General features: G+C 42.4%; 1 protein-coding gene across 9 annotated transcripts in view; it reads left to right on the forward strand.

Moving 5' to 3' along the window:
- Positions 1 to 27500, forward strand: part of LOC147030560 (growth factor receptor-bound protein 10-like) — a 250037-nt gene that overhangs the window by 45678 nt on the left and 176859 nt on the right. For 6 of the 9 annotated variants that reach the window (XM_085874741.1, XM_085874749.1, XM_085874740.1 and 3 more), the window contains one exon: positions 18492 to 18599. In XM_085874741.1, the coding sequence (XP_085730867.1) occupies positions 18492 to 18599 (108 nt within the window). Of the gene's footprint in view, positions 1 to 8815; positions 9011 to 18491; positions 18600 to 27500 lie in introns of those variants that run through there. The other 3 variants (XM_085874743.1, XM_085874747.1, XM_085874750.1) reach the window with 3 other exon arrangements.

The following is a 27500-nucleotide window of genomic DNA, read 5'->3' on the forward strand; positions in this document are numbered from 1 at the left end:
TATATGTATATGTATATGTATATATATGTATATGTATATGTATATATATATATATATATATGTATATGTATATATATATGTATATGTATATATATATGTATGTATATGTATGTATATGTATATATATATGTATGTATATGTATATATATATATATATGTATGTATATGTATATATATATATATATATATATATATGTATGTATATGTATGTATATATATATATGTATATATGTTTATATGTGTATGTATATGTATGTATATGTATGTATATATATATATATATATGTATATATGTTTATATGTGTATGTATATGTATATGTATATATATATATATATACCAAGTCGAAAACACCAGGGGGTTGACTCAGCCTGTCATCCTTCCGAGGTCGGCGAAATGAGTACCAGTGTACTGGGCCGGTGTATACCCTGGCTAAAATAGGTGTACCATATCCCTGTGTCGTAAGAGGCGACCAGGGTTGTCAGGAAGGGCATCCGGCGTAAAACATGTGCCAAATCACTATGCGGATCATACGGATGATCCGCTGTGGCGACCCCTAATGGGAGCAGCCGAAAGAAGAAGAAGAAGAAGAAGTAGGAGACACACACACACACACACACACACACACACACACACACACACACACACACACACACACACACACACACACACACACACACACACACTGACATTTATTAGTATATTATATATTGTACATTCCTACTGTTGTGTTCAAGCCGATGAAAACCAGCCTGGACGGACAACTGAATGGTTTTCACTCGTAGGTGAACAGCCAAGATTCTCGATGATTATGGTGTGCGCGGAAGGAAGCAGTGATGCGGTTTACCAGAACAGAAGCACATGGTTTTATCCTTGAATCCACAATGAGAAAACAAACACAAGGAAAATTCAATAATAATAATTTAATAAACAAATCAAGAGTGATAATGAAAATAATTCAGAGTATGGTAATGAAAAGTGAAGGAAACTAATTTCTAATTTGAGACGAACCATGTCGCCACCACACGGGAAAATGCCCCAAAATGGCGCTAAGTCATTCCTTGCGGCCACACATGAGGTAAAATTATGCAGCGGTCTTCAACGCCAGGAGCCCATAAACTGCATACAGTTTTCTCTCGCGCTCGAGACCGCCACACCGCCCCCTCCAAGTTCCAGGTCCAAAAGCAAGGGGAGGGGCTGCAGAGAGACTGCGAGAATCGGGCAGCTTTCTCGACGAGCCAAGAAGAGACAAGAGCCCGACACTTTGCTTCGAGCTGCCCTCCTTGTCTCTCGAACCTTCTCCCTCTCTAACGTCACCGCGACCAATCATCAGCCTCAGGGGTGTGGCCTGCTGGTTACGTTTCATGAGAGGCGGGGTTTTGTCTGCGGGTTATTGTCGTTGTTGTGAAAATGTGGTTCTTTTATGCCCCGCCTTGTAAATTAAAAAAATGTAAGAAAAGGTCACAGGACGAAATCACATATTGGGAGAACTATCCTTCAACCATACCGAGTTAACACAACAACACCACCCCCATGTGGTGACACATAACAATGTTAAACTCACAGTTTTCCTGACTTAAATTCGATCAAGATGTCTCCTGTCTCCAAGATGTCCACAGACCATGCTATACAATACAATGTTATCTTTACAATGGGATTCCTCCATCTACCCCCACAAACGTAACATAGCCCTCTCCCCTCCTCCCCCCACCCCCCATAACCGTAGCTCCCAGGTTCAATGCAGGTATTACCATTTCAGCCTTACCACTTACCGACCCACACCAAATTAGCCTATGAAATAAATTACGAGGGGCTGTGGGAAGCGAGCTGTAGCTAACTTACCTATTCTCCTTAACGTTCTACACCCCTTAAACACAGCGATGCAAATATTTACAAAACTCTTGGTGTAAAAAAGTTTGTGAACCCTTTTAAAATTTTCTGTATTTCTGCAGAAATTTGACCTAAAATGTGATCAGATCTTCATCTCAGTCACTGTTCTTCATTTCACGGCCCGCGAGCCACTGGCGGCTCCTGGTGGCTCAAAGTCGAGCCCCTGACGTGCGGCCGATAATATGCAAATGTGAAAACGCTCCATGGCTTGAAATGAGTGTTCCAATGCGAAGCATAAAAGTAACATTGCTACATCAGGGTATGGTTGCAGTACACAAGCAATGATGCTTGTAGCCGAGTTAACCACAATACAGAAAAGTATGTGGGGGCAGAGCTTCATGGCATCCATTATGGTATCCTGCAGGCGGTGTGGTGGCAAGTCCAAATAATAAATAAAGAGAACCTGATTAACCAAATAGCACAAAAAAACAACTTTCAAAATCTACTTTTTCATATATTTATTGAGCAAAATGATCCAACATTCAATTTCTTTTGTCGGAAAAAAATATGTGAATGTTTACATTGAGAAACTGGTGGCAGCAATAACTTGAGCACCTTGAGCAGCAATAACTTCAACCAAACGTTTCCTGTAACTCCTGGTCAGTCCTGCACATTGGCTGGCTTGGAGGATTTTGCCCCCATTCCTCCTTACAGAACTGCTTCAACTCAGAGATATTTGTGGCTTTCTTGCATGAACTGCTTGCCTCATGTTCTGCTGCAACATTTCAATTGGGTTAAAGTATGGACTTTGACGTGGCCATTCCAAAACAAAATCTCTTCTGCTTCAGAGATCCTGTTGTAGATTTACTTGTGTGTTTAGGATCATTGTCTTGCTGTGTCACGCACTTTCTGTTAAGCTTCAGCTCACGGACGGATGCCCTGTCATTCTTCTGTAGAATTTGCTGGTACAGTCCAGAATCTATGGTTCCATCAATGATGGCAAGCCGTCTGGATACTGAGGCAGCAAAGCAGCCCCAAACCATGATGCTCCCACCACCATGCTTCACTGTTGGGATGAGGTTCTTGTGTTGGAATGCAGTGTTTGGTTTTCGCCAAACATAACATTTCTCATTTAAGCCAAAAAGTTCCACTTTCGACTCACCTGTCCATAGAACATTCTTCCTTCTAGATCATCTCGCTGGTCTTTGGCAAACTTGAGATGGGCAGCAATATTCTTCTTGGAGAGCAGTGGTTTCCTCTGTGCTGTCCTCTCATGCACACCATTATTTTCAGTGTTTTCCTGATGGTGGACTCATGAACACTGACATTAGCCAATGCACGAGAGGCCTGCAGATCCTTCGTCGTTACCCTGGTGTTCTTTGTGACCTCCTAGGTTATTGTACGCCTTGCTCTTGGATTGGTTTTCGTTGGACAACCGCTGCTGGAAAAAGTAACAATGGTGTTTAGTTTTCTCCATTTGTACACTGTCTGCCTGACAGTGGATTGGTGGAGCCCAGCATCTTTAGAAATTGTTTGTAACCCTTTCCAGACCGATGAGCATCGCCAACTCTTTTTGTGAGGTCCTCAGAAATCATTTTTGATTGGGGCATGACACACTTAACACAGACCTGTGTGGTGAAGACCAGACTCTGGTGGTGACGAACAAAGTTTATATTTTTCATTTCGGTCAGGGCCACCCAAACTCACTCCTGATTGTCATCCCATTGATTGAAACACCTGACTGTAATTACCCCCTTAATTGAGCTGATTAAGCTGGAGGTTCACATACTTTTTCCAACAAATAAATCGAATGTTGGATCATTTTGCTCAATAAATAAATGAAAGTAGATTTGTTTTGTGCGTGCTATTTGGTAAATGAGGTTCTCTTTATCTATTATTAGAACTTGAGTTGCTTGCTTTATGCCAGCTCCACCTCTCGACTCAGCATGATGAGAGTATGTATATTAATTACGTACTTCAACATGGGTATGTCTGTGAAGTACATTGTGGAAATTAGTTATTGTTGTGAAAGCGCTGTTGCAAAATACATGTGGCTATCCACTTTAGACCCCAAAATTATGCCTTTATCAAGTTACTCTGTTATTTCGCCTCGACAAAGATTGTATTCCACTTCAAATTCACATTTTATACACATCTGTAGGGTGGGTTAACAGTAAGTCACTCAATGTGTGAGGTGATGATATTTGAGATGTAGGTACACTGTTTTTACAGCATTAACAGCATGACACTTCTTATCCAGCACAATCTTTACTGTATTCTGTATTCTTTTGGCCAGTCTTTCATAATTCTCTCACGTGTTCGTGAATGTAGATTGCAGATACTGACATGGACAAAGCGGACACACGTCATGAACTTCATTGTGAATACATGGTCCTTTAATGCCCTCTCTATGCCTGGTGTTGACTTTGTGGTTCGGATGGCGGCTTGGGATCCTAGGGTCCTGAGTTCAACTCCCGTTGGCAGCTGAATTAAAAATACACCAGGAGGTTGACTCAGCCTGTCATCCTTCCGAGGTCGGCAAAATGAGTACCAGTGTACTGGTAAGGGGGACACTGCATCAGCGGCACAGCCACGTCCCAACCAATGATGCAACCAGCAGCCACAGGCTGCACTCGATAGAGAGAGGACTCTCTCTCTCTCTCTCTCTCTCTCTCTCTCTCTCTCTCTCTCTCTCTCTCTCTCTCTCTCTCTCTCTCTCTCTCTTTCTACCTCTCTCTCTTTCTACGTCTCTGTCTACCTCTCTTTCTACCTCTCCTTCTCCCTCTAGTTCTACCTCTCTTTCTACCTCTCTCTCTCTTTCTACGTCTCTGTCTACCTCTCTTTCTACCTCTCCTTCTCCCTCTCCTTCTCCCTCTCTTTCTACCTCTCTCTCTCTTTCTCCCTCTCTTTCTACCTCTCTCTCTTTCTACTTCTTTCTCTCGCTGCTTGGCAGATTTAGCAAAGTGCAGTATTTTGTTTTGATAATACACCAGGGTGTTTCAAAGAGCTGCATGTTCACAGCACAGGCCAAAATTTGTCATGGAAACCAATGTCATGCCATATCATGAATGCTAATAGGCCGGGGGCCAGAGGGACCTACCTTGCACCTCCCCCCCCCACGACAATTTTTCACTGATACCACAGTGTTCATATATATCCCAAGTATCAGAAAAGAGATGTTCCCAGAAAAATAACTCATTTACACGATGCTTTATTAAGCTGTTTCCATTTTTGCATGTAATTAAGCTATCCAAACATTATTCTACATCTCTGACAACAAAGGAAATATGTTCACCTTACTCCTTGACCCTCCAAACATCGGTGTAGATTCCTCATTTACAAATTTCCATGAACCAGAAGTTGAGATATTTACGAAAATGAGAATTTCCGTAATGGCGGATCCTAATTAGCATATCAATGCATTTAAAATTATTTCCACTACTTTTACTCAAACAGAAAATAGTTGTTTCCCTTAAACACCAACAGACATCATAAGTCACAATTATGTATTATATCAGGCCCTGGTAATTAATTCTATTGATTAATCTGATTTTGCATGATTGTCGAACGATTCATTGTGCTTTGTATTTTATGCGAATTAGCCTACTTTTAAAAATTCAAAAATTTTAATTTTTTTTGCCAACCTGGCTTGCTTGTATCTGGCAACACTTAAGTAATGTTTTTTTGACAAAAAACTGACACGTGTGCTAATTACAAGGAAAGAAAATGGAAATTCTTGCATTTTTGTGGGAATTATTGTCTTAAAGTCAAATTTAATTAATATGCAAATGAGCTCATGAGCATAAACAAAATATATGTTAATACGTAAATGTATAAGCTTTAATTTGACACCAATTTTGTGATTTTATGTTTATTTTGACAGAGATATTGACATTTTGCCGATCTTTGTGAGATTCGTCTATTTTCGATTGGTTGCCATGGAAACAGCTTAATAAAGCATAGTGCAAATGAGTTATTTTTCTGGGAACATCCTTTTTCTGATACTTGGGATATATATGGACACTGTGTATCAGTGAAAAATTGTCGCAGGGTGGTGGGGGTGCAAGGTAGGTCCCGCTGGCCCCTGGCCTATAATGGTAAAGGGTGTGTGAGGGAGGCCTTCTGACATCTGCAACACAGAAAAGTTTGTGCTAATGTTTAACTTTCATGAAGCAATGCAATTATAAACCTCCTTTTTATTACATTCTTACATCCCTTGTGCCCTCCCAATAAATACCTTCCAGAAAAGGATGTAATGGAATATGATGGGAAAGAGAGTTATTTATGTATTCATTTGCAGCCTGTGACTGCTTTTGTTGCATCATTTTCTGGGGGAGTGGCTGTGCTGCCGATGCAATGCCCTTGTTACCAGGAAGTTGGTACTCATACCAGCAACCTTGGAGGGATGACAGGCTGAGTCAACCAACCTGGTGTTAATTAAACAGTGAGGCAGGGGCTTGAACTCAAGACCCTAACATCTTAAGCCAGCCACCTTAACCTTGAAGTCAACACCAAGCTTGGAAAGGATGTGATCAGATGTAATGGGATGTGATGAGAAAGGATCTGGTTTGAAGTGTTGGGAATGGATGTGATGAGATGGGGTAGAATGGGATGTGTGGGAGAGAATGGAAAGAGATCCCAGATAGTATGCTACCATATTGGCCTAACGTTTAAATGTTGTGCATGTTTGGCCAATGTTACTCTTTATGTCTTTAATACTTGCAAAATCGAAGATTTTTCAAGTACATTGGTCAGTCGATTTTGTTATTCTGTCTGTCTGTTTGTCTGTCTGTCTGTTTGTCTGTCTGTTTGTCGCCCACAGGTCACAATCTTAAACCGATCTTCACGAAACTTCACCACATGGTCGAGTTTGTCATAAGGGTGAAGCCTCTTGTTTTTGAGATCAAAAGGTCAAAAGGTCAATATAGGCCAAAGATCAACAACTTAGGTGGTATGTCTAAAATCCTCAATTTTCATCCGATTGACCTGAAATTTGAAGAGGGTTTATATTTCAGGTCACGGAATTCAACGAGCCAATTATTTTTGAGGTCAACATTGACCAAAAGGCCAACATAGGTCCAAGGTCAACAACGAAGGTGGTATCTCTAAAATCCTTAATTTTCATCCGATTGACTTGAAATTTGAAGAGGATTTATATTTCATGTCACTGAATTCAACCAGCTAATTACTTTTGAGGTCAACATTGTCCAAAATGTCAACACAGGTCCAAGGTCAACAACTTTGGTGATATTTCTAAGATCCTCAATTTTCATCCTATTCACTTGAAATTTGAAGATGATTTATATTTCAGGACACTGAATTCAACTAGCATATTATTTTTTTAGGTCAACATAGAACAAAAGGTCAAAATCGGACAAAATTCCAAAATTGTCAATTTTCATCCTATTCACTTGAAATTTGAAGATGATTTATATTTCAGGACACTGAATTCAACGAGCGTATTATTTTTTTAGGTCAACATAGAACAAAAGGTCAAAATCGGACAAAATTCCAAAATTGTCAATTTTCATCCAATTCACTTGAAATTCGAAGAGGAGTTGCAGGTTTGGTCATTTAATTCAACAACCAATTATTTTTGAGGTAAAATTTTATGAATTTTGCAAATATCGTGCTCTGCACGATGTCTTCTTCTTGTTTCTTTTTCTTTATCTATCTGTATAAGGAGAAGTGAATTATTGCAGAAATTTTTCTGTAAGGCTCACTTGGCTGTGCCCGGATGGGTTTTTGAGGGTGGAGGAGTCGTGGCTGAAACCCGAATCCTATCCAGGTTCCTCCTGATGACTTCATTTTTGCTCTTTCCTTCTTCGGGTTCCTTCTGATGACTACAAGGCAGTGTTTGGTTTTCCATTTGATTATTTTGGGAGCTGGGATGTGGTGTAAAGGTTAGGAAGCGATGTGATTAGAGAGCATGAGATGGTATGTGATGTAATCAAAAAGGTCAGGGTGGGAAATTGAATATGATGAAATGTAACTTTGGACTGAGCAAATAAATAAATTGCAGAACATAATTAGCCTCGTGTGGGATTGCAAGGAAAATACTTGGTTATGTGTTAAAGTGTTCCGAGAGGGCATCGATTTGTAGAAGCCAGCATGGAGGTATTGTCAAGGCAATGTTGGCCATGAGTGAGGCTTAAAGATTGGAACGTGCAGCCGTGACACCATCGGGCGGGGATATGGAAGAGATGTTCTGTAGGTCAGTCAGGACGCATCATCTTTACATTTGAGGGAAAGGTTCGTGCTATGTTGTTGACCAGTGGGTGGAGTCAGCAGATGTTCCCGAGGGAGGACCAGTTCCTTGCAATGGTTGCATTCTTATTATATTGTGTTTGGGGATTGAAAGAAAGATGAAAGAATGAATGAGTGGAAAAAAAGAGCAATCAAATAAGACACCAGTGAAAGACAATACAAGTGGCTGATGGATAAAGTGAACAATATATATTTTTGTACTCTGCATAAAGAAAAAATTACCATCCTCAAAGTTGTGGTTGCCTGAGTGTGGTTGTATTTTCTTTTTTTTGTGTGAATGTGCTCCAATGATTGAAGCTTCATGGTATGATCGTGGAAAGAATTTACAATAAATACAATTTAGAGTTGACTTTTTAGAAATTTACAATCTGCCATCTGGTGTTGATGGGGAAATGGATGAACTCGGAACAAGCCTGCTGGGGAAGGGGGATAAATATTGATGTTCTCGAAGAGCAGGGAGATGCTTGTGGGCGGGGATTTGTGCGGGGGGAGGGGCATGGAGCGAGTGAGGGCGGAGCGTGGGCGGAGCGTGGGCGGAGCGTGGGCGGAGCGTGGGCGGAGCGTGGGCGGAGCGTGGGCGGAGCGTAGAGGAGCGTGGGCGGAGAGTGGGCGGAGCGTGGGCGTGGGTGGAGCGTTCGCGTGGGTGGAGCGTGGGCGTGGGCGGAGCGTGCGCGTGGGCGGGGCGTGGCAGAGGCGAGGTTCTGGCATCGGACGTGAGTGCTCGAGGAAAGCACATGGCGAGTTTGAGGTCCTGAAGATAGGATTACGCTGAGCGAGTTCTTCCATTGACGTTGTTGTTTCATTCCCGCTTACCTGTCACTCACCCGTTTCCTTTCGCTCACCCGTTTCCTTTCGCTCACGTCAACCCTCCTCATTTACTCCTGGATTCCAAATTTGTGTTTCTTTCATTGAAGGTAGGAGCTGAAACGTGAGCGATGTCAACGCAACACTGATTTAATAAAGATTAATGACAAGTGCAGAGTGTGTATTAAACGTAATGCTGTAAACATGAAACTTAGTTTGCAAATCGTAAACGATTATAAATAATTAATTCGTTCTCATTTTTCATTTTTTTCACAGAAGGTGAAATATTCACTTTTCCCTCCACTCCCACCTTGCCCTTTACCTTCTCCCCCCCCATCCTCACCTTGCCCTTAACCTCGCCCCCATCCTCACCTTGCCCTTTACCTCCCCCTCCCCACCCCACCTTGCCCTTTACCTCCCCCTCCCCACCCCACCTTGCCCTTTACCCCCCCCTCCCCCCCCCACCTTGCCCTTTACCTCCACTACCCCACCCCACCTTGCCCTTTACCTCCCCTACCCCACTCCACCTTGCCCTTTACCTTCCCCACCACCCCACCTTGCCCTTTACTCCCCCCCCCACCTTTCCCTTTACCTTCCCCTCCACTCCCACCTTGCCCTTTACCTTCCCCCCACCCCACCTTGCCCTTTACCTCCCCCCACCCCACCTTGCCCTTTACCTCCCCCCCCACCCCACCTTGCCCTTTACCTCCCCCCCCACCCCACCTTGCCCTTTACCTCCCCCCCACCCCACCTTGCCCTTTACCTCCCCCCCCACCCCACCTTGCCCTTTACCTCCCCCCACCCCACCTTGCCCTTTACTCCCCCCACCCCCACCTTTCCCTTTACCTCCCCCCACCTCACCTTGCCCTTTACCTCCCCCCACCCCACCTTGCCCTTTACCTCCCCCCCACCCCACCTTGCCCTTTACCTCCCCCACCCCACCTTGCCCTTTACTCCCCCCACCCCCACCTTTCCCTTTACCTCCCCCCCACCTCACCTTGCCCTTTACCTTCCCGATGGAACATTTCCCTCGATCCTCTCTCGATCCCCTTCACCCCTCCCCTGGCCCCCTCCAACCGGATTTTCATGAACATTTAATCAGTTTTCCCTCTGATGTATTTATATGCAATGCGACCTGGGTACTTGCCCTTTGGTTTTTCTTTTTTCTTTTCTTTTTTTCTTTCTGTGAATGGCACGATTAACAGCTAATCAAGCATATAGATCCACGATATGGAATTTGTTTTTTTAAAGTACATTTGAAGTAAATATCAAGTGGATGCTAAGCAAATGTAAAAAAAGATTGTGAGTGACATCTGGAAGGTGTTGAGATAAATTTTATTTCCTGTTGTGCTGGTTCCTACTTGATAATCCATCCTATCGGCGGTTCTGTTTCGGTTCAGCGGAGGCGATTTGTCCACGCGAATCTCCGACGATTGATTATTCCCTGACGACGAAAATGATTGGTGTCACATGCGGCGGAAAAATGGACATAAACTGGTCCTGAATCCCAGGTGTTTACCAGGTGAATGATATTGTTTGTCTGGAGTAAATCCGAAGATTTGATAGCCGAGGTCTGTGTAAATGCAAGTTAGTGAGTCAAAATTAACAAAATGTCCTCGATCTGGCGTAATACGGCACTTTCAATATGACGGAATCCGCCCCAGATTGCTTGGCGTGCATGCACAGAAACCCCTTGCTACGAAGTCAATCAGGGCAGCCTGAAGGTATTTCATGCATGGCAGATAAGGATTGCAGGATGAAACGACTAAAAAAAAACTTTTAAAGAAGCCAAAAATACTTGTAAACGGACTTGCTAGAAAGGGGTGTGCCTCCATACAATTAAACAGTTGGAGAACTTCCTGATCAAGTCATCCAAAAAGTTGACATCTTGCAGTCCGTTTTGCAAAAAGTCCCGACGATGTGGGCCCGTGAAAGGCCGAAGGTTTGTACACTGGTCCGTTCTCTCCAAACCTTTGTGATTTTTAACACCGATTGGGAAGGGGGGGGTCATATCTTGGGCTTGTAAATACACATAGTATGCTTAAAATGATATTTACTATTAATCATGTTTGGGAGGCTTGGGAGTGTTTGTTCTATGGGCTGTGAATGCCGTAATAAGGATATCTTTTTGTTTGCTTCTGAGGTTACAAGAGAAATTTTTGTGGATTTTTGCATCTGTTGGTAAAAGGAGTGTCTGTGTGTGTGTGTGTGTGTGTGTGTGTGTGTGTGTGTGTGTGTGTGTGGGTGGGTGTGTGTGTGTGTGTGTGTGTGTGTGGGTGTGTGTGTGTGTGGTGTGTGTGGGTAGGTGTGTGTGTGTGTGTGTGTGTGTGTGTGTGTCTATGTGTTATATTCACTGCCAGCTTGTACTAACAGGAAGTCGTACGACCCTGACATCCAGGGATGTTTCTTGTATCTCCTGCACTGGAAACATCCGCTCCCTACGGTAGTGACCAGGGGAGAAGGGGAGGGTTCGTTAGTCTCTTGGGAACAAGATAAGCATAGAATGAATGGCTCATGGACGTCGAGTTTCCTCCAAATATTTTTCAGTGTAGTGTTAAACAACAGTAGTGATTGTTAAATTTTTTTGTCAAACATTGGATGTAATTGACTGAATAGTTTGTGGTTATAAATCATTTAACTTGCGGTAGGTGTGCCCCATGAAACGCCACGATAAGCTATTAATACATCTTATCACAGATTTCGCCCAAGACAGAAACCCGCCTTAGATAAAAGGGGGGGGGGGAGGAGTGTGGTGATGAAGTTGCTACAACCTCTGTCGTATGACCCTTAAAACCCGTATGCAAGTTTAGCTGAGATTGGATAAGTAATGATCGAATGTATGACAGCCAGACAGACAGAAAGACAAACAACAAATTGCATGTTTTAGTATGATTTCAGTGAGTCCAATTTGCATGTCGGAACAGAACAATTATGATCAACCAATTCAAAATTTCCACTCCTTTGTTTAAATTCTGAAAATTATGTTTAAAAGATTTGAATCACAGATTCTGTGCGAGCAACGGCAGGTTAAAAGTGCCTCGTGAGCTGAACAGAATCAGTGTACACACACACACACACACACACACACACACACACACACACACACACACACACACACACACACACACACACACACACACACACACACACACACACACACACACACACACACACACACACACACACACACACACACACACACACAGTGCAAAAGGCCTCATTTAGCATTCATGCATCATTTCGAAAGTTTCTTATTGGTGTGACAATCACATGCTCACATGGTGTGACAGCCATGTTGTAAAATGGAAAACCTTTGGACCTCTATCTTTTGAAACTGCTTCATGGAAAAAATTGAAACTTGGCACATCTGAAGGGACATACATGTAACTCCCCATGAGAAACAAGTGTGATTTTTTTTGATGATGTCATCGGTGGCTTTGATATGACGTCATAATTGCAGACGTCGAACGCTTTATCCGATCAGGATGAAAATTGAACATCATCTAGGGCTAAATTTAATGGTGGAAAAACGTTGATGACATCATTGGTTGTGTGGTTCAGTAGCTTTATTTATTTTAACATAAAGGCCTTCAAAGATCTCCAAAATGTCTGAACATATCGAGGTAAAACTTTTACAGGTATGATCGCCTATCTATGAGGAATAAGAAGTTCTCCAGCTTTAATGTTATAGGTCACCTGGTTTGGCAGCTATGATTTTTAAAATAATTAACCTTTTAAAAATTTCCTCCAGAACGGCTTGACAGATTGAAGGGAAACTTCGCCCACACGTTCCCCAAGCCTTGGGGATACCAAGGTGTTCACAAATAATTAAGAGGTCGTATGATCTGCCAGCCATATTGGATTCAACAGAAACCTTAAAAAAAAATATATATATATATATCTATATATTTATCTTAAACCACTTCATCAATCGACGTGAAACCTCAGAGTTATGATCTAGCAGGTATGGGGAATGTATGTTTTAAATTTCAACCAGATCGGATGCATGGTCTGGCAGCCAAGATTATTTAATACTTGGAATCTGGGGTCAGGGATTTAAATCAAACTTGGTACAAGTATGTATATAATGATGTAATAATGTGGGTGGAGCCAGATCTGGCGATGTCGTGACGTTGAAGAGTGCCCTTGTAGTTTTCCATGTTTGAGAGGTTAAAATCTTACTAAACGGTGACTCTCAGGGGTGTAGTATGTGCAGAATTCCCTCGTAAATATTGTGACAAACACTGTGACGGTAATGACCTTTTCTAGATCGTACGCAATTTAATTAATCAATTATATTTATTTATTTATTTATTTATTTGGAGGGGAGGGAGAGAGCACAACATGTATTACTCTGAGATGATTATGACATGATATTCGGGCAATTTAACTTACTTGTGGGTGAATACAAGGTGATTATGCATTTGATTGTAAGGTGAACCCGAACTTCCGTAATCACTTGGGTGAAGTCCAGGCAACATTGATACAAATTGCCTGGGATTCACACAGGTAAATTTTTTCATTGTATGTATGGCGTTTGTGATGGTTTAGTTGCCATGCCATCTTAAATATTATGTAACAGCTTTGTTTTGAAGGAAAAGACAGCCAAATGAATGGAAGAGATTTAAGCAACTACGGTATGTTATTAGTCATTATATTTGCAAAATCAAGTACTATTATAGCTGACCATCTTTAACGTGACCTTTACCCATACGAGTCTTGACAATATATACAAAAAAAAACAAAAAATAAAATAAAACCCAATGTGTGTTTCATGTTGTTGCTCGGTCTTTCTGGAACCCAAATGTTTGTCAAGGTCTTATCACTGGAGTGCCTTCATTGTATCTTCATTTGTGATCCTTACTTTTGGCACATCATATTGCCACTCTCGGGGTCCCTTCACCTCACTTTGCCTAACCGTTGAGAGTTCTGACAGGGAGACAAAATGCGTGACACCCTTATTCTAGAATCTAGATCATTACGATCACACACAGCACTGTCTCGCTATGGCATACAGAATCAGGACAACCTTCGCCTAAACGTGAACTCCTTATTACAAGCAAAAATTTACCTACGTGACCACACATTCCATGCTGAGGTCTTGCATTTTACTAACTACCCTGAACCCCACACATAATATTTTAAAGTGTGTTTTTAGAGTCAAGTACAATAATAATCTCCCCCCCCCACCCAATCCCAGGATCAACCATTTTTTCATGCTTTTTGTGGCATTGTGGTGGAGTACTGCTCCCTACTTTGAGTTGGAGCACCCATTTCCTACTCACCTCTTTTCAATGTGTTGTATATCATTGGCATTTCAAGACTTTTGACTCTCTCATGACAGACCGATTGGGAGCCTCCACATTTTCACACACCTGTTCCGTTATACGATCTATTCCTCTACATCCCTGTTGCATATTGAAAAGTGCTTCAACAAGATCCCATTCCTTATTTCTCTCCAGAAATGTAGGGTATTCCACCTTTTTAGTCCTTTACCAGTTTCACCGGATGGGACTATAGGTTTGCCCTCCACCTGTCCATCTGTCCCACCTGTGGTTTTTCTAACTGTTTTTCCACACACCCTTTAACATAGTCAACTGAAACTTGGTACATTGCTTTACAAAGATAAGTTACAGAACAAGTTCGAGTTTCAGGGCATTTCGTCAATTTTTCAGTTACGCCCTTTTGGACTGAGAAAATATCCCATCGGTAGGGGACATGTATTACAAAGCAATTCTCACTCTTGTCATTCCTGTTTTGTGTTAACTGCACAGCTGTCATCCGGTCGCTGTGCAGTTATACTCATCCAGTCATGCAAGTTGGTTGCTGACCACCACCTTATTCGTATTCTGGTGTTCTGCTTGAAAGCAGGTCCAGTTCTACCAAAGCAGTTTCTTTGCAAGGGTTTTGCTGGGTGGTTTGCCGTTGCCTTCCCAGCAGTAGTTGGGGCAGGAATTTGTCATTTGACCAGGGTGGTGGTGATAGCTCATCCACTCTTCACAGAGGAAACCATGGGATCTTTAATGTCCACCAACTAATGCCAGCATGGAACACCCGTTTTAGTGTCCGTCCGAGGGACGGCACACATTGATGAATCAATGAAATGGCAACCCGTCCTGCCTGTGACACACCAGGATGACAGCTTATAGTTGCATCAGGATTTAAACCCAGACGACACCGCTTAGAGGGGAGTACCTCTAGGCCTTCCTGTCAACCCAACATCTTATAGCCAACCCATTGTCCATCACTCATCAATTTTGTCTCACCCTATTTCTCCTTCAGTGTCCATTTGTTATACACTTTGCAATGCATTTCTTGTTTTGAGTATTTCTCAATGAAGCAACAACAATTTGACAATAAAATGCCTTTTAAAGAAATACAAAGGAGAAATGACTTTGAGAAATGATGGCTCCACCAAATAACTCATGACTTTTGGATCTTGCACCATGTAGCTTTTGGCAGTGATAAATGTCAGCATAGTTTGCCTCAAGGTAAACTGTGGGTCAAAGATAAAGGCAGATTTTAGAAGATTCATTCGAAATAAAAAGGTTTATTTTGTTGTTTTTTTCTTCTTCTTGATTTGAGTATGTTGATATTAATTTATTACTATTTAACTTTTCTAATTTCCCTGTTGTGGTGGGGCAGCAACCTTTTGACTTTGAATGTGCACAGTTTTCCCAGCGCAATTAATTATCAGGCTTCAGGTTGCTGTGCAAAGCAGTTGTTAGGCTGGCAAGAACTCACTTGGTAATATAGGGCTGTAGAGGCCAATCTTTTAGGATTTGGTGAGTACCCTGAGGCTCTTTTTATTCTTTGGCTTAACAACACACCCAGTATTTGCAACTTGCCGACCACCTTATCTCATTTTGCTTTTGGCCATTTTCGAGAAAGACTCAGTGTACAGCTAACATGTTATCTTTTATCAAATCACTGTCTTTTCTTTTAAAATGCATATTAGGGACATGTATCTTGATGTCACAAACTTAAAAAAAACTGTCATTTCCTTTTATGCGATCACTCTTTCATAAATTTAGATGTTTCATATCAATAGCTACAACTCATATAATTTGGGATTTGCTGTGTGATTTTTGAACGAGAGTGTGTAAATTGCGTTCTTTCTGACATGGAAGATGTGCTCCAACATTATAACATGGGAAAACTAGAGGGGGAGCACTCGGTAGAGTGCAAAACCTCCGCCGCCAATACTGCTAGGTCACTCAAGTGAACCTGATATCCTATTCATTCAATTTGACATCAACAGTGCTCACAGAGTTATAGTTTGCAACTTTCCCTTTTACATTTAACTTTTACATACTCAATTCATTCGTCATAACTAGATTCCTTGAGACAGAAATTGATTTTACCTGGGGAATATCCACCTGAAGTTCCAAAATCACCCGCAATTATAATTTTGGCATGTTTTTTTTGTTGGAAATCACTTATAACATGTATAAATGCAAAAAAAATTCGAAATTTTGTTGAAAAAAAAAAAGTTGCAAAATTTTTTTTTCGAACAATTTTTTTTTGTGGGGGGGGGGGGTGGAAATCACCTAAAACATGTAGAAGTGCAAAAAAAAGAAATCGAAATTTTGTTGAAAAAAAAAGTTGCAAAAAATTGCCATAGCGGCCATATTGGATTTTGGACCAAGTCCAAATTCTAATGGCATGATCCTTGGACCATACCTAATCCCCCACCAAGTTTCCTCGAAATCCATTGAGGAGTTTTTCCGTAATACTGTTCACAAACAAACAAACAAACAAACAGAAAGGGGTGAAAACAGTAACCTCCGATCTTCGATGGCGGAGGTTAACAAGAAAAAGAGCAATCAGAGATTTCAAATCCTCGCCAGGACTTCTTTTGAGTGGTGTATTTTTATGGGTTTTAGGGTAAATCCAATATGGCCGCCAAACCATGTGACCTATATCATATGTGTGAACCTTTTGTTCCTCATGGACAGGCAGTCATACTTGTAAAGTTTCACCTCAGTTTGTTCAACCATTTCAGAGATTTTAGAAAGTGGTTTTTTTTTAACAATATGGCTGCTGAATCATGTGACTGATTATGTTATTAATTTTTTTCTGTAGACTATTTGATCTCCAGATAACCCTCAAACATTTTCATACTGATCAGATGTGGCAGTCTACATTTGCAATTATGACATCAAAATGAGGGCACCTATGATGTCATAAAAAATCACTTTCATTCCCCATGAGGAGTACTTGCTCTGTGCCAAGTTTCAATTTTTTCCCTTGGTCTGGTTTCAGAGATACAGAGGTCCAAAGTTTTTTTTCCCATTTTTCCAATATGGCTGCCACACCATGTGACCCATGACGTCATAATGATCATTAAACCATTCAACATGAGTAGTCACACCAATGGTGAAAATTTCGTCTCATTCCAACAAGCTCATTCTCATTCCCATTTCATTCTCATTCTCATTCTCATTCTCATTCCAACATTCCAACAACTCAATTGTTGAATTGAGCAGTTCCGGAGAAAAACACGAAAGTTCTGTGCGGACAAACAGACAGACAAACAAACGAACCTCATTGCAATATCCTCTCCTCTGGCAAGGGAAATATCATGACAAGACGAGCTGCAATATCCCTCTTGTCTCCTAATTTAATTTCCTGTGTGAATTTGCTCCAAATTTGAAAACGTCATGCTTGCATAGAAAGGTGAAAGGGGGTTGGTGAGAGGGAAACACCCCCCCCCCACGGCTGAGGGGCCTCGCCACCGAGCCTATAACCTTCCCGGGGCCCGTCCCGACATTTTTTGTTTCAGAGGTTTCCTCCTATCTTTCCTACTGTTTTCTCCTGCTGTTATGTTTCCTCCTACCGTTCAGGAGATTAGCGCGTGCAAACAAACAAACAAGCAGTTATAGACTGGTACTTACGAAATCGTCAACTTGACCTCTGACCTTGTCTAATAAAAGCTGTCTCTAGAGAAGGTAGCGACGCAAACCAGAAGTTTCTACGATGATTCTGTACCAAACCAACAAAAATCGAATGTTTGACCTCACTGTGACCTTGACCTTTGACCGATTTTGACCAAAATCTAATCAGCACTACCCATCGCCCTCCTGAATCACCTGGTGTAGTTTGACATTGGTAGCCTCTTCCGTTCTCGAGTTATCGTGCCTACAAACACACAAACAGACACACACAAACAAACAAACAAACAAACACACAAACAAACACACAAACAGATGACGGAAGTCATCTAAAGATTTCGTAAGTAACAATCAAAAACTTCAAATTATATATTAGATAATTGTCCACGGATGAACACACAAACGACAACAAAGGGTGTTGAGACAACAACCCAGGCTGAATGGCCTGGCATTTGAAGGGAAAATCGAACAAGTTTAGAGTCCAAAATTGGTATTTTCCACTTTCTTTCATCATTACTATTTGATTTAATTTTCTTTTTTTCTTTGTTCTCTGATTTCAGATTTGCTTTTTTTCAGTCCATCACAACAGGTTAATTATCTTGTGCCTTTGTGGAAATGGTTTCTAAATCCTTTTATGGTGATAATCCTGTACATGTACGTGTTGGCTGATTTTTATTTTATTTATTTTATTTGTCAGACAGGTTCGTTCCACCTGAATACCACACAAGCTTTGATTTCATCTCGTCCAGGCGTAATGGCCGTGGCAGAGCGTCTCCGGGGCTATCTACGGCTGGCATATTACCAGGTGAGTTTGAGTTTAAATTGATCTTTTGCAGTTTCACGTCCCTTATCCCACCCCCCCCTCGCCCTCCTCCCCAAATAAATATAGAAATAGTAAAAAGCATATCAATACATCTCTATGCATCCAAAACCACACATGATCTTCTTGTTTATTCCTTTTCTCCGAACTAACTTTTGCTCCTAATGCCTCATTAAGTTTCCTTTATAACAGCCTTCCTCCCTTCCTCCTGTACCCCCCTCCCCCTTCCCCCTTGCCCCTTGTCATAAATTATCACTGGCAAGTGTGCCTGCAAGGTACAGAATACATATGTGTGTATATATATATATATATATATATATATATATATATATATATATATATATATATATATATATATATGCACAAACACATACACATAAACATACGTATCTATGAATAGATATGCCTGTTGTTGGGTTAATGGTTAGGGTGGCGGGCTTGGGATCCTAGGGTCCTGACTTCAAATCCCGCTCAACTGTTGAATTAATACCAGGTGGGGTAAACTCGGCCTGTCATCCTTCCGAGATCGGCAAAATGAGTGCCAGCTTGCTGGTATACTGTGTCGGAGTGGCGACCCGTCCAGGATTGTGCCCAATAGCCAAGGAGACTGCTTAAGCAGCACCAACGCTCTGCACAGAGTGTGGTTCCAATCTCCTCTCCTATGGATATATAATATATCAAAGACCCACTCACATCTTTCACCTGTGAATGGAGGGAATAACCAATTAGCTCTCACCTGATCAATTACTCCAAGTGCCTCGGATGATGCAAATAAATTGACTCCTGTCATGCTCTTCAAGCTGAAGGAAGCTGCATAATGCAACCATGAAAAATACACCCGTGCGGGAGTGACGGTCATCTCTGCGAGAAAATATATAGCCTCCTGAAGGTAGGGTAGTTTTTGCAAACTTTGAAGTCACGTGACGCGAAAACGAAAGCGAAATTCGAAAATCCGTCCTGACCAAATTTAGATGTTGTCCCATTGATTCATATGCTACAATCAAATTCAAGATCGCTTGAGAAATGGCGGAGGAGATAGATTTTGAAAATCGTCATTTTCGCAACTTCAAAGGCCTTGTGACCTTGACCTTGACCTCCGGTGACCTTGAAAGTCATACCATCGTGTACGTCTCATCAACCTATATCAGGATCACTAATGACCAGATCTCCCGCTTCAACTTCATTGTGAACGGACAGACGGACGGACGGATCGTCACCTCTCCTCTCAACACCAATATTATTAGGTCATGCTTGAAGAGATGACCTAAAAAGGAAGATAGAGATGTATAGAGAGAGGATGGGGGGGGTATCTATATATATATATATATATATATATATATATATATATATATATATATATATATATATATATTTTTTTTATACCGTATACGAGATGAGTGAGATGTAACCTTTTGACCATTCAGACTGCTGAGACCCCTTTGACCTTTTTTTTGTGCGTGTACGTAGTCGATGCTTGTGGAAGAGCTAGTACAGTGACGGATCAGAACATAACAGACAAAAACAGCATGCAAACATGCATGCATGGGATGGACAAGCTGTACACACAAGGAAACTCCAAGGAGGAACAACTGGAAGATTGGAAGTCGGATGAATTTGGGTGGGGTTAACGAGGGTAGGAAGGATATTGGTTTGGGATTGGGGACGCAATGAGTTGGTGTTGAACAGCTCTCTTGAAGACCTGAAGGGAATAATGAGATTGAAGAGGATGAGGAAGTTGGTTCCACAGGTGGGGAAAAAAGAGGAACAAATTGGTGTCGGTGAGCAGTGATCCTGTATTTAGGTAGTTTCGTCATAAGGGGATTGATGGTGGACGTGTGTGCCTTGCAGAAACATTGTGGTTGGGGGGGGGGGGAGGGATGGTGAGAGGAACAAAGCATAGAAAGAGCAGAGGTGAAAGTCCATAAAGGAGTCAGTAGAAGACAGAGAGACCATCGATCTGTCTCTGACGGTGAAGTGATAAGCCCATAAGCTCAGCTTCATCATGAGAGATTACAATTATCTTTGAAGGCCTTGGTTTCCATGGTCTTTTGAAGACCCTCTCGACACCATTAAACATTTTCATCCTTTAGATCCCTGAGATATCTCTATCTTTAGAACTCTTGAGACTCTATCGATCCCAAAGAACCTTAATACCCACAATACCCTCAAGACCCCTTTTAAGCTTTAAGACCGTTTTGGCACTTTAGACACCTTTTGACCTCTTCACCCTTCAGAGCTCTATTCATTGCACGGCCTGCAAGCCACTGGTGGCTCCTGGTGGCCTAAAGTGTGGCCCCGACATGCAGCTGATGTTACACAAATGTGAAGCATAAAAGTAACATAACTACATCAGTAGATGGCAGTATACAAACAATTATGCTTGCAGCCCAGTTCACATAAACCACAGTGAATAAGAGTACGTGGGACGGGGCCTCATAGCAGCCATCACAGAGTCCTGCAGGCGGTGTGGCGGCTCTCACACTGATGTCTTCTTGGCAAAAGTGGCCCTCCCTCTAAAACAATTGTGAAGATCACTGCTTTCAACCTTTTATACCCTTTAGACGCCTATCACCTTCAGACCTTTACACCATTTAAGTCCCTTTAGACCCATTAGACCTACACACTATTTGACCCCTTACACACTTCAGACATTCTAGACAGCTTGAAAACTTGACCATTTGGAGCTTTAGTTCACATCAACCTTTTTGAACCTTTTATACAGGCTTGAGAGATTAGAGCCTTTCAGCCCCTTAGACCCTCACTACTATTGGAACGTACCCTTTAGACCTTTCGACCATCTCAAACCTTTGAGGTGCACACCATACAAACATCTATTGTCTTCATGCGAAACACAGACTGTACTTTTTTTGAGTAAGTAATACACCAACTCAACCCACCCGGGGTGGGGGGTGGGTACTCTGCTAGTGTAATGTTAAAAATGGACTTTCTCAATCGGCTCGGCTGTTTTCCCAACAGCAGTCACAAGTATTGTTGTTGCAATGTTGCCTCTTTAAGTTAATAAACACTCAGCCAACTGAGATTTTTCATTTCACCAACATGAAAATGTACAGTGGCCATTGAAGAACCCTTGGGTATAATTTTTAGAAAAATCTGTTTTAATTGGTTTGCTCCCCAGGTCATTCAAGGTAGAGTCAAAATGCCTGATTCTAAAGATTAATTTCACTTTCAAAACGTTATCAGATAGTGCATGTAAAGTACCGTTAAATGGCTTGTTATTCACTGAAGTTGTGATGGCAGAAAAGTTATGTAACTGTTTGATGTCAGAATGATGTTATCAAAATGGAGAAAGATCGTAATTTTGATGATTTGCATTGCTAAGGCCTGGAAAATAAACATTCTCGCAGCTTTCTTTCTTAGTCTACAAAGTCGAGATGTTTATTGAAGAGCGAGAAGAGATTGTGGACAATTATGCCTGGTGTTGGCTTAATGGTTAGGGTGGAGAGCTTGGGATCCTTGGATTCTGAGTTCAAATACCACTCATCTGTTGAATTAATACCAGGTGAGGTTGACTCTGCCAGTCATCCCTCCGAGGTTGGCAAAATGAGTGCCAGCTTGCTGATATCCTGTGTCGGAGTGGCGACACGTCCAGGATTGTACCCACTAGCCAAGGAGACTGCTTAGGCAGCACCAACTCTCTGCACAGAGTATGGTCCCAATGGATGGATGGATGGAGAAGAGATTTGAAGAGAAAGAACATGCAGTAGAAAGCCGGGAAACGCCAACGGCAGGGTAGAGCGACACAACAGAGGGATACTTGGAGGAAGAATGGGCATAGGAAAGAATGGGAGGAGGAGAGGGGGAAGGTCACATGAGGTAAACAAGCTTGATAAAGATCCAAACACAGCAAGATGCCAACTGGAAAACCAGGGATGAAACAGCAATGTAACAACCATAAATGTAAATCCTGTAGAGTATCATTTTTTACCAACCAGAGATGACCACATAAAGTCAGTCTTTCATTCAGAGAAGAAACATGTAATGATTCCTATTTAGAACTACATTTGTCGTAATTGTGATGTCTATTGGAGGGTTTCATCAAAAAATGAAGGTGCTGTTGAAGTTTGTTCATTCCTAACCCGACAACTGCGTAATTACCCTGTCCCCTTCCACCTCCCAAAATATACATCCTGGTGGTGATGTTGAGCCTGCCCCGCAGTAAAATTAAATAAATAAATGGATCGATTCAACAAGAGGCACGGGCATGATGGACCAAATAGCCTCACCATTAAAATTGCTCTTCTCCCATTATGAAATACCACCTTGGTATACTTAATTAATACGATAGGTTGATGTTATTGTTTCTTGTTCCACTATTAATCAAATGTTTCCATAGTGCAAGGAATCATTCTGGAAAGACTTCTGTCTTCACATTTTGATGGATGCCCAAAATAATTTTGTGCTCATTGCTGTGGCCATGCCGGTGCTATGCAATGTTAAAAAGGGAACGAGTCCAGATGCCTATTTTAGAGCCAGAAACTAGCAGCCCTCTGAGTGACAAGGACACGTGGGATGCTTGGGGAACCCAAACATTGCCTGACAACGTCGACAGAACGAAATTTAAAATAAATTGTTGACAATTTCAGTCTGGCAAAACATCCTTGTAATTTCTTCCATGTTCTTCTGGTAGGTATCATTTCCTCTCATCTGGTGATATGGGTGTGTGTGGGGTATATGGGTTATATGCATTTTAAAAGGAAAGAAAAGGTGCATCCAACCAAAAAGTAACTGGATCTACTCTGCTCATCTAGCAGTAACCAAGTAAGAGCAGACCCGAGATCAGGTGATGTTTCCCCCGCATCCCAGCGAGCTTCCTCAGGCGAATAAACCAATTGGTTCGAGTGATATGGAATCCCAGTGGAATGGAACCAATAGGAACCCCTTTCATTATTTTCCTCCTCTTCCCAGGAATTCAAGCAGGCAGAGCACTGCCATCACATCATCCCCCATCCTGACCCATGATCTTTATTTACCACCATTAACCCTAATCCTAATCCAATCATCTCAATTGCTTATTTTAGTGTTTCTTTTTTTTCTCTCTCTCTCTCTCCCTCTCTCTCTCTTTTGCTCGTGTACCTCCTTGTTGGTGTTGCCTAAATGTTGCCATGCTCCCCCACTGTCAATTTAACCTTGCTCGTCTGTGAGCCTCACTCTTGCAGAGAAAAACAAGAATGACTGCACTGGGGTCACAAATTGTGACAAAATCATGAGCCAACTCAAATAGCGAGCCAATTGAGAATTATGTATTTAAAGAGCAGGTTGCGGGTCACCAAACGTGTTCTGAAAATTTATCAATATGATTATATGTGCATTAAATGGTTCGATGCAAACTATTGTGGTTGCCTAACTATTGGGAAATTTAATGAAATTTAACTCCGAAGTTGTTATTCCTCGAGACCATTGAAAAAAACAGCCGCGTGCCATATATGGATGGTGACGTCACGTTCTCCAAAACAAAGCGGACGCTCACTCGCTCATTGAAGAAGTGTCCAGTTCAGCGGGCCGTTCTTTCGCTTTTTTTGAGCTTGCAACTGTCTATATTATCTTTTTTTTTAATTTTGAATTATTGTAGAACAAAGTTATTTGGATATTTTTACATCATGCCTCGTACGTGTGTCGTCATGTTTTGCGAAAATGGCTGGAAAATGGGTAATCGCTCCCACCGATTCCCGAAGGAATCAAACATTCGCCAGAAGTGGATAAGATTTGTACAAACAAAACGGGCGAATTTCCCCCCAAAGAAAACGAGTAAAGAGGACCCTATGGATAGACTTGTCATTTGTGGTGACCATTTCACAGCCGAGGATTACGAAGGCATAAACACATCTGATCACCAATCTGTGAATATGAGTTGTTGGTTGACAGGTTCTCCAGATAATGCTCTGTCACAGAATCAATTGTTGAGTTTAAGTGAGAAAAACCTTGAAATGTATTCTTAAAGAGTACAATGGAAAAAACATATAAATAAACTTTCTGAAAAACACAAGCATGAAAAAATTTCTCAACAAATCAACTTATTGTTGACGAAATTACTTTTTTTTAACAGCATCAGCAAATTGAGCAATTTCATTTCAATTGTAAAAAATTGATCAATTTTCCACTTTTTTTCATAAATTTGGTAGAATATTTCCCAATGAGGCTAAACATGTTTTGGGATTTATATGCCACAATAGTCTCTTGAAAGTTGGGGTTTGTTCTCACTGTTCACTTTCACTGGGGTCAAGCTCAGCTATCAGAAAGACTTCAACGCCAAGGCTACGGTGTATAATATATTTGGGTCCATTATTGATTCATTCTATTTCTGACTCTTGAGTGACGAGACGAGGGTTAAAATTTATTATATCAAGTCACAGACGAATCAAACTTTACAGTATTTTATGCATTGAACAAGAAAATGAAAATCTACAAACCAATCTGTCTGGTGGAGTCTGTCAGTGTGAACTGCTGGGCAGTCAGTCCTGCGACTTGTACACGAAATAGGCCGTTTTCTGGCACTTGCAAGTGGCTCAAATTTATATGGCTCAGGGCCAGAAACTCCATAGTATAAATTCCCATCATCCTCCGACTCGTCCTCGGCAATATCAGAATGAAAACACTCGATTTCATCGCCGCTGAAATCACTCTCTGATTCGCATCTCGCCATTGTTCACACGCTGTTTCCGAATGTTCACGAAATTTTCGACAACCTTCGAATCATACGAAGTCATCAGCGACCCAAAACCTGCTCTTTAAAGCACTCTTAAAAGAGGAACAGTCAGGTCAGGTCAGGAATGGGAGCATGCGCCAGAGCAGCGCGTCACTGCGTCCACTTTCTGCCTTTACTCCAGGGGCCTCCGTCTGGCCACCCCCCCAGGCAGATGCCTGGCGCATCCCCATCTCCTTGAGATGCCGATCAACCTGCTGCAACCACGGGGCACGTGGTCAGCCCATTCGCCTCCTCCACTCACGAGGCTCCCTCGCTGAGAGAATCTGGTGAGCAGGACCAGCATCAGGAAAACGAGCCACATGTCCATACAGCCGCAGCTGACGCTCACGAACGATGCAGGTAACAAATCTCATTTGAGACTCTCAGCAACCGCTCGTTGGACGCAAAGTCCGACCAGTGATAGCCAAGGATTCTCCGAAGAGACCTGGTACTAAAGGAATTAAATCTCCATCTCAGATCCCTGGTCAGAGTCCGTCTCACATTCATAGAGCAAGACTGGAAGCACCAAGGACCTGAAGACTCAGACTTACTTCCTCCTGCACAGGTACGGGCAGCGCCACACCCCATGATCCAGTGAATCTATGACTCCCCAGGCTCGACCCAGACGTCTGTTGACCTCTGACTCACAGCCAGCAGAGACATGAATATCACTGCCAAAGTAAGTGAATCTCTCCGTGACCTCAACATCCTCGCCACAAACATGTGCAGACAGGATAGCAACATCCAAGATGTCATTGAAAGCCTGGATTTGACCCAGGAAACCTGTAATCCCAGCAGACCCAGGAAACTCTTCATTCAGCACCTCGAGGGCCCCCAAAAGGATATGTAAAGTCTCTGCAAAGATGAAGGCATCATCTGCGAAATCAAGGTCAGAGATCTTGACATTCCCAAATGATGCACCACAGCTTGATCTCTCCGAAATCCCAGAATCCAGTCCATACAAGTGATGAAAAGTGTGGGGGGCAGCACACACCCCTGACAAACTCCAGTAACAACTGGAAATAAGTTAGAGATGTATCACCACATCTCACAGCACTCTCAGTACCAGAGTATAGTTCAGACATCAGATCGATCAGCTTTGGTGGCACCCATGAAGACCAAGAATCCTCCAGAGGGCATCCCGATTCACTGAATCGAATGCTTTACAGAGATCAACATAGGCTGCAAGCAGCCCCTGCTGAAACTCTCGTCTGCGCTCGGTACGGACCCGAAGTGCAATGATACGGTCAGTCGTAACCTCTTTGGTGTAACGCCTGACTGCTCTGGACGCTGCTGCTGAAGCAGATGATGGCGAATTCTATCAAGAATTTTCCGAGCAAAGACCTTGCCCGGCATTGGGGGCAGTGTCACCACTCGGTAGTTGTTACAGTCTTGGTGATCACCCTTCCATTTCCAGAGATGGACAACAAGACCCCTCTTCCAGTCAGTTGGGAAGATGCCTGAGTTCCAGGCAAAACACAGAACTGCATGCAACGACATTAGTACAGCATCGCCACCAGCCTTTAGAAGTTCAGCATGGATGCCACAGATCCCAGGAGCTTTACCACATTTCAACCGGTTCACCACTGCTTGTGTTTCCACAAACGAAGGCAGACCACTGTTGATTGGAGGGTCAGCAATCGGGATTGAAACACTCCTGATATACAACTAGCCTGGTGTTGGCTTAGTGGTTAGGGTAGTGGCTTGGGATCCTCGGGTCCTGAGTTCAAGCCCTTTTGGCCGCTGAATTAACACACCAGGGGGTTGACTCAGCCTGTCATCTATCCGAGGTCAGCGGAATGATTACCAGTGTGCACTGGTGGAGCGGCACTGCATCAGCGACACAGTCACGCTTCCAATAAATGATAGCTAACCTGGCAGCGAAGCTGCCATGCGCAAGAAGAAGACATCCAACTCGACACTGGTGGATCAGCCGCGTACAGCCTCTCAAAGTAACCGACCCAGCAGGCCTTCACTTTGGACTCCTCTGTCAAGAGCCTACCACCCTCTGCTCCAACTGCAGTACACCGAGGCATCCCTCGGCTTGGAAGAACGCAATGCGTTCCCCTGTAAGCAGGAATTCCCCTGTAAGCAGGACGAGAATGACCTGACCACAGGTGATGCTCTACCCCTTCACAGATTCCTCGCACATAGGCCTCCTTGTCCACCCTGAGTGCACGTAC

Source organism: Eptatretus burgeri, chromosome 3 (genome assembly GCF_056783735.1).
Source record: "Eptatretus burgeri isolate ZD-2024b chromosome 3, Ebu_testis_v1, whole genome shotgun sequence".
Lineage (NCBI taxonomy): Eukaryota > Metazoa > Chordata > Myxini > Myxiniformes > Myxinidae > Eptatretus > Eptatretus burgeri.